Genomic DNA, 8616 nt, shown 5'->3' with positions numbered 1-8616 from the left:
TTATCAAATAATTTATTGTTCATAAAAAAATAACTAAAACTAAAACATTCTAACATAGATTATTCTACAAACCAATGCTAATAATCAAAACAAAGAATTCTCCTCCAAAAATCATGAAACCAGCCATTTCATATAAAAACAAAGTCAAATATCAATTATGAGTTCAAATAGATAAAAACTCTAAAACATTAGCGAAAAATCTTAATAACAAAAAACCCTAATTAAGCAGTAAGAAGAACAGCACCACCAGCTTCCTTAATCTTCTTCTCCGCAATCTTCGAAACCAGCTTCGCCTTAACAACAACACTCTGATTCTTCGGCAACACTCCTTTCCCAAGCACCTTAAAGAACCCAAACTGCGTAACATCAATCACAGGAGCAACATCCTTCGACTTAGAAGCTTTGTCCTTCACTTCTTGAGGTAGAAGAGACCAGAGAGTATCAATGTTCACGGTGGGACTGTGGAATTTGTTGCGGAGTTTGTGAAAGTAACGCATACCCACTTTGCCGAAGTAACCAGGGTGATACTTGTCGAAGAGGATGCGGTGATGGTGCATACCTCCGGCGTTTCCTCGGCCTCCAGGGTGTTTGCGGTGTTTTCCGATACGGCCGTGGCCGGCGCTTACGTGGCCGCGCTTCTTCCGGTTTTTCTTGAGGCTGGTTGTCATTTTTTTCTGGTTCTCTGGTTAGGTTTCGGCGCTGTGATGAAGGTGGAAATGGAGTGGGGATTGTTTTTTGGAATGAAAATTGCGTTTTTGGGCTTTGAGTTGGGCTTTTGTAACATGATTTCAGAATCTGAAAAATTTAGAAGAAATAGTCAATTTTCCCCTGAAATTGTAAGTTTCATCAATTATCCTTCTGAAATTAACAAAACTTCAATTACCCCCTGAAATTTCACGATGTTAGTCAATTTACCCCTCCGTCAAATTTTTCTGTTAGTGAACATGACGTTTTGCAAATACTCACCTGAAGTTTTGCACTTATGTGCAAAATGTCCCCCAAACTTAAAAATTTATATTATTTTTTTTCTTAAAAACAAACAATTAATAGTTAAATATTAAAGCTAACTATTAATTTTGGAGTTTGGAAAAACTACATACATATATACATCAAAATAGGAAAAAATGTGTATTTTTAAAGTGACAATAATGGTTATTTCTAATAGACAAATTATTATTTTTAGAGGTTTATAAACAAATTAATAATCATATTTAAATTTATATTTTCTCCTTCACCATCTTAGTCTTTTAACTCCTCCAACTCCTTCAACAATTTGCTCAAACCATTTAAACTACACAACCCCCAATATTAATCCACAAATCATCCCATTATTGTCACTTTAAAAAATACATATTTTTCCCCATTTTGGAGCCTATTTTGATGTATATATGCATGTAGTTTTACCAAATTCCAAAATTAATAGTTAGTTTTAATATTTAACTATTAATTGTTTGTTTTTAAAAAAAAAAATATATAAATTTTTAAGTTTGGGGGCATTTTGCACATAAGTGCAAAACTTCAGGGGAGTATTTGCAAAACGTCATGTTCACTAACAGAAAAATTTGACGGAGGGGGTAAATTGACTAACGTTGTGAAATTTCAGGGGGGGTAATTGAAGTTTTGTTAATTTCAGGGGGGTAATTGATGAAACTTACAATTTCAGGGGGGAATTGACTATTTACTCGAAAAATTACTGTTTACACTTTCAAAATTTCTCATTTTTGTAACTATTATTAACCGAGCAGCATTTAACCGTTGTTCGCCTCTCTTCTAATAGTAGTTAATTGTCATTTGTCACTTTTTAAATCGGATGAATTACTTTTTAAATTAGTTTAACTAATTTAAAAAGTATTATGAACGGAAGTTAACCGCCATTGTGAATAAATGGATAATTTTGTTGTGGATCGGAGAAATTTTAGAAGTATAAAGAGTTACGTGAGAGTTGAAAGTTGTTTCGTAGGCCCTCTATAAGAAAAAACTTTATTAGGATAATTGTATCCATGATTAGTAAATGGATCCCATATTTACATATTCTTTAATTTGTATACACTGACAAATTTTATTTTCTTTACATATGCATTCGACTAACGCTATTAAAATTCATCTCTTTCATGTATGCCGTTTTCACTTAACTTTTTTTTTTTCATTTCATTCATCTTCTTCTTCCTTTTTCATTAGCCAATTCTACCCATTGTCGTAGTGTTGTTGTAAATAGTGTTGGTCTTCCTATTTATAGCAATACTACCTTAGGATACAATCCAGTGAAGAGACTTTCATTTTCGTCTGCCACTAGCCAATTCCATTTTCTTTATAGATTAGTCCTAGAGGCATTCCTTCTAACACTTTCTTTCTGATACTCATTATCTAATCGAATAAAATGCAAGTTGGTCCCTCACCACACTTACTCTGTCCCCCGGCAAGCAGTGTGTTATTGTTCTAAACAGCAACACCGTTAAGAGTCTCATATCGAATAGAAGATGGTCTGACAATGTGTTTATAAGTGGAGGCAATCTTCACCTCACAAACTGATTTTGTGGGGTAGTGTTAGGTCTAACTACCATTTTCAAAAAACACAGTGGTTAATACTTAAATCTTTAAACCATTTAGTTAAGGTTCGGTACTTGAAAATCTATGTGTAACAAGAGGTTGATATCTCATCTCCGTAACATATGCATCTGCGTGCAAGAACATTTTTGTTTATCCAAAAAATAAAATATTTATTCAATACCATTTGCTGGAAGGAGATGCATTCTGTATGTATTTTTGTCTTTCAAAAGCCAAGTTTCAGAGATAACACATGGGCTGCATTACATTCAAAATCAAACCACTGCACCCCGACAAAGAAAAACAGGTGCTTTGTTCTTTTAGTAAACCTACCACAGAAACACAGTTAATAAAAATTACCATAAATATTTGTAATTTCAACAGACTATTTTTTTCATATACAATATATTTGCACTTACAATCTTGTAATTTCAAGAGGACAACCAAACGGGAAAATATAATAAAATAACATATTTTTCCTATTTGTGACATACAATAATTTTATAACATGGACTATACACTACAAACTAAAATAAAAAATTATAGCACAAAATTAGAATCATCATAAATTGGAGAAGAGGAACTCCGTATGGAAGTGTCTTCTTCATCTTTGAATATAGAGAGCAGCACCAACTAATACCAACCATATGGTCAAACCAACCCAGAAAGCTCGATTTTTCCCTAATCCAGCTGGAGGTCTCCACACAAGTAAGTCCAAAAGGTTATCTCTAGACGATGGAAACGGACTGTTAACTGTTCCACTCTTTCGATCCTTGTTTTTATCGCTCCATGTTCCCGCATAACTACAGATATAAAATTAATAAATACATGATATATCTTATTTTCTCAAAGTCCAAAAGTAACATCAATAACAGTAATTTAGAGTTTTCAGTTATAAACAAACCAGCAGAAAAACAAGTATGTAGAGTCAAAATGTTGCTCAATATCAATGCTAATGAAAGTTCTTTTCATAGGGGAGCAAAAATAAGCACTAATGAAGGGTATGACACATTGATAATAACTGCGTGAGAGAAGTTAGCAAGTAGTAAAAAAAAATTAATATTGTATCCAAAACCGAATAAGCCCTGATAAAGATAATAATAAATGAGGGTAACAAAACCAATACGGTTGGAGCAACCATAATTGATAATTGCATTCTTGATTTCAAGCAACAAATTCAGTTCTGCATGCTTTATCTGTTTTTCTTCAGTTTCTACAAATAGAAGATAGATATTATGAGTTAACATAAGATAGTAACAGCAAAGCAATTTAGCTTTGCTAGTGTTATTTGTCGAGTTATTTATAAAAAAAAAAAAATAGTAGCATTGATATTGACATTGTTTGTTAAATATCAGGGAGTTCAAGACAAATTTTAGTATATTGGTTAGGTTAGTATTTTCTCCTTCGCCAGCGTTTGAACCCCGATCGTTAACTAACTCCTTCTACTCCTTTAATTCTTAGCTCAACCAGTTAAACTACCCAACCCCCTTACAATATGTTTGATATGAAGAGAGTAAAGAACATGGAATATAGAAATCAAATTGTGCTTATATTGTGAAGAGAACACTCTCCTAAAGAAGAAGTTTGCCCCCGCAGCTGGAAAAAAATCATTTTATGTCATCCCAGTGATGTGCAATTCATTCTATTTATCATAGAATTGTTGAAGGAACAATGAATGTTGGTGATCGATGATTTTAACTGTCAGACTAACATCTCTTGACGGCCACTGCTTAAGAAGTGGCTTCTAGAGCTTAGTGTGGTTGGAAAACTCCAAAATCTTGGTTAAGAATATCAATGGAAAAGAAGCTACGCGTTGAGCTTCTAAAAATCATAGTGGGAGAACTCTAAACTCATAATGGCGGTTGGCCACCGCTGAACAAAACACACACGTACAACAGGCAGAAAAAGCTAATGCCACTGCTCAGCCATCACCTAAAAAAAATCATGACATAGCCTAAAAGTAGTCCCTTTGGATTCCCACTGTGAAAACCCACTACAGAACTCTACCCTGCTTTACAAACGATCTCCTCAACAATTCTCCACTTAGTTTGTATAGATGTACAAAAGTCTGATAGTACATAGGAAAAGATGAGGCTGCTCTCGGTTTGAACATCACTTGATGTAAGTATACTTTGAAGTTTCAACATTGTTTTTGCCAGTTAAGTGCTTTGAACCACTATCACTTGTGTTAGAATCAGAAATACCACAAACAATCAAATGATACTTTGTATTAATGCCAGATGGAACATCATTAAGCAAATTATTAGGTCTGGTTGTAAAGTATATGTTATTATTAATGTCACGTGTTATTATCTGTACATAGCAATTTACAACTGTAACATTCTCCTACAATATTTATAGGTTGTAACTTGTAGAGTATTTCAATGATCTCTTTATATTCTGGACTGCGGGATAAATGGTGCATTTGGATCAACTTATAAACAATTTATTTGGGCTTAGCTACCGACATATGCACTTGTATGAGTGTATGAAAAAACTTATGAAAATAACGTATGACATATCTATAAGCTGGTTGTAGAGTATTTCAATGATCTCATTAGGATAACCGATGGAACAGTTTAACCACATTTTTTTCTTTGTTCATAGAAATAGCTTATACATAAGTTCATAATTAAGTTGTTTATCCAAACACCCCCAAAATCTATAAAATCTCTGATGTCATATATCTCTAGAAGATTGGCTTTCTGTCTATTTAATAAGAAAAGGCCTCAAAGCTCGGTAGCACTGATGTGTTTGGTGCCGACACATGTGATTACATTCAATTAATTTATTTTCTTAAATTATTACCGACGACGGTGTGTCAATTTCGTGTCTGTGTCAGTGCTTCATATAGTTTGCGGCCTCGGAGCTTTATAGTTCCCCAAATCATTTGCCTTGACTTTTATCATGGTATCTTAGTTTTTGATACCTCAAGACCAATTCACTGAAAATAAATAGCACTAGCATGGACAGTCACAGCTGCATCCTAGTTTATGACCATTGAGGTGGCACCACTCCTTGCATTTTCCTTTTAAGGGGTAACTTAACATGCCTTAGGAAATTTCGATGAGACAGTAACAGTCATTCTAAGAACTTGCAATTTACTAGACTTGGAAAGGTTATATCCGGTGGTTCAAATCATTTTGGCTTGTATCCATACTTAAATTTATCACTGATATGATTTTTGCAAGAAATCAAAGCATGCTTTAATTTGTATGGCATTGATTATTTATAACTATAGTTTGCTAGCCTATTATGCCATAATCAACATTATCATCTAAGAACTAGTGATCTTATCAGCAAGAAAGCAATGGAAACAAACATGAAAAACAACATCATCATATTCCAAAGGAAAATCAAGAATGTAATAAACAAATAGACTTGAATGAATCTTAATTAGTAACATGAAGAGTCAAATGACCTGTCATAACTGGAACCAATCAAGGGTATAGTCACCATCTCTTCTTGCGTTATCTTGAGCTTTGGTGCTTCCAAAATGTAACGAAGTTCTGCAGCTTGACGTTTGATGCTAATACTAGGGTGCGAATTTTCTAATTGCTTGTAAAGAGCAATGCAATCTTTATGGCGATTATTGGCCTCATAAGCCATAGCCAGCCATATTTGTATCTGAAATTCACAATTTTTTTAATAAAAAGACTCCTTTTACTTACTCTTTAATCAATTAAAGACAAATGAAAATAAATCAAAGAAAGAAAATGTAGAGATTCTTATTTAGTTTAGAATCGACTAACCTCACCACCAAATAACGTAGGTCTTGGTATGATGGTGAGTGCACCTTCAAGAAACTCAACGGCACGTCCGTACGAGCCTCTCCCGTAAGCTTTCTTGCCCAAATCATACATCAACTGAGCTGTTGCCCTCCTCTCTGCCTGCTCCTTAGCCACCTGATTTGTCAAACCACAAACTATGTGTCAACGAGTGCCAATTTAACCATATACCCTCAACCCTAGAAGAGAAAAATAATGTCATCTCAACAATTTTTAGAGACATTAGGGTCTCTTTGGTATTATAGAACATTTTCTGTTTTCAGTTCATGTTTTCATGCCACCTTACTTTCACTATGTTTCATGCGTACAAATATTTGTTTAGGAAACAATGAACACAACTATAAATTGAAAATAAGAAGCAATGTAAAGTAATTAAGAGTGAAAATAAAGAAGTAATGTAATTAAGAATGAAAACAAGACTCATACAAAAAAAAAGGTTTGAAAACACAATAGTAAAAATAGAAAATATTTTCTCAAACCAAAAAGGCTCTTATCCAACCAAGTAGAGTTGTTTGCACCATACAATATTACAATCTACCTTAATGTTTCATATCTAGTGACTTGTTAGTTGATGATTTTGTCTAGTTCTCTAGAGATAAATGTTCACAAACTTCAACTAGAGCTGACTTAAATAATGCATGTAAAGGAAAACAAAAAGGAAATAAACACAAAATATCACCACACAAGTTTGAAGAGTAACAATAAGTGTGTGCAAAAATTCTTTCCTAAACATAACCAATCAAACCATTAGCGTATATTAAAAACATATAAACATATACACTCTCCATCTCTCTTTTTAGACTTTATGGGAAAAACACCCGGACGACTCAACACATTGGATTAAGCGCAGCCACACAAGTGAGTTTGGACACCGCATCCTCACCAAAAACCGCAAGGTCATAGGTATGAGACTTCTAAGTCACACTTGATAGATCAACACTCTTATTATACACACTTGAGATAATTATTGAGTTAATATGCTAATTTCTATGATAAAATGAACTTCATTCAATAAAATTAAATATTTCAAACGGTCACTTATGAGACAGATGAGTGCTACTAGATTACTAATTAAGGAAAGAAGTCAATAAAAGCATGATTATAAAAGTAATAATAATTATTAAATGATTAGTTTAATTAATTAACTCAAACCTTTTCAAGCTCTTTCTTAACTCTCATCCTCTTCTCTTCCTCACTCTCTTCCTCACCATCATCATCACCCTTACTCTGCAAATACTCTTCAGCTTTCTTCTCAAGCTCTCTCCTCTCTTCAAACTCCTTAACTCTCCTCCTTATCTTCGTCTCAAAATCATCTCCATCACCTAACCCTCCTTCCTCATCACTCTCGGAGTCAAAGTCCACTCCATTCTGCTCCGAGTTCGACTTCCCACGCGCCACCACCACTCGTCCACGCACCTCCCCGTCACAACCATAACTACAACTGCAACTAGAAGAGTCTCTCTTGAGAGGTAACGTGAGAAGAGGTTTTCTGTCGAGAGTTAGGGTTCTAGGTGAAGATATGTCAAGGAGTATGGTTAGGTTTCCTAAGCTTACAGCCATGGTGGAAAAGAGAGAAGAAAGAAGGTTTTGAATATTGAAAAGGAAGAGGTGAAGATATTTTATGTGGTTGTAGTAACTTGTAAGGAAGAAGATGGCTATGGGATCTTTGTCGGTTTTGCAGTAACGTGGAAATGTGTAGGCCAGTGACGTGTGGCACCTTCTATCATCGCTATACTAGTCAAAATGCATGGACCCCGTATTATTTGAGATAATCATGAGCTAGTGTATAACGAATTAAATTAGTCTCTTAATGCATTAAAACTTTAAAATAGTTTTGATTCTGAATTTTGTTAGTTAAAATAATAATATTAAAATAGTTTTTCAATGCTAATATTAATTATTTTTATATAGGAATTGAGATGGTAATAAATATTAACAAAAACATTTTAACGAAAATAATTATTTTAACTAATATAGTGTATAATCATGGATTATTTTAAAATTTTGATATATTAATAAAGAAATATTGTGATAGCTTATTATACATTCACAGACTAAAATAACTATTACTCCAATATTATTTCTTTTCTTTTTAAGAATTCATTAGTTCAATTGATATCAACATGATCAGACACACATGATTAAGAGGTGATGCCTACATTATCCTTTGATAAATTTGGGGTAATTTATCTTTAATGACAATCAAGATTTGATTTTGGAAGGAAGGAGATAGGGATCACATGTCAAATGATGAAAAAATTTGATACTTTTGAGATTAAAATGG

At 33.6% G+C, this 8616-nt stretch overlaps 2 protein-coding genes across 3 annotated transcripts; both read right to left on the bottom strand.

Annotated features, from left to right (window-relative positions):
* Positions 1-753, bottom strand: LOC11444818 (60S ribosomal protein L27a-2). Its single transcript, XM_003628900.4, has one exon. It carries the CDS (start codon positions 666-668, stop codon positions 222-224), a length of 447 nt encoding a protein of 148 aa, XP_003628948.2. The 5' UTR covers positions 669-753; the 3' UTR covers positions 1-221.
* A 2147-nt stretch (positions 754-2900) lies between these two features.
* Positions 2901-8039, bottom strand: LOC11423709 (uncharacterized). Of its 2 annotated transcripts, none has more exons than XM_003628899.4 (4): positions 7485-8035; positions 6297-6449; positions 5966-6171; positions 2901-3347 (listed from the first exon to the last, which is right to left on the bottom strand). In XM_003628899.4, exons 1-4 carry the CDS (start codon positions 7890-7892, stop codon positions 3149-3151), a joined length of 966 nt encoding a protein of 321 aa, XP_003628947.1. In that variant the 5' UTR covers positions 7893-8035; the 3' UTR covers positions 2901-3148. The 2 variants fall into 2 exon arrangements, with proteins under 2 accessions (XP_003628947.1, XP_039684696.1); XM_039828762.1 differs by lacking the exon at positions 2901-3347 and adding an exon at positions 3362-3757 and having other exon boundaries at positions 7485-8039.
* Positions 8040-8616: the final 577 nt, after the last annotated feature.

The sequence above is a fragment of the Medicago truncatula genome, chromosome 8, assembly GCF_003473485.1.
Source record: "Medicago truncatula cultivar Jemalong A17 chromosome 8, MtrunA17r5.0-ANR, whole genome shotgun sequence".
NCBI lineage: Eukaryota > Viridiplantae > Streptophyta > Magnoliopsida > Fabales > Fabaceae > Medicago > Medicago truncatula.
Note: the sequence above shows the minus strand (reverse complement) of the source record. Positions and strands in the feature narration are given on the sequence as shown.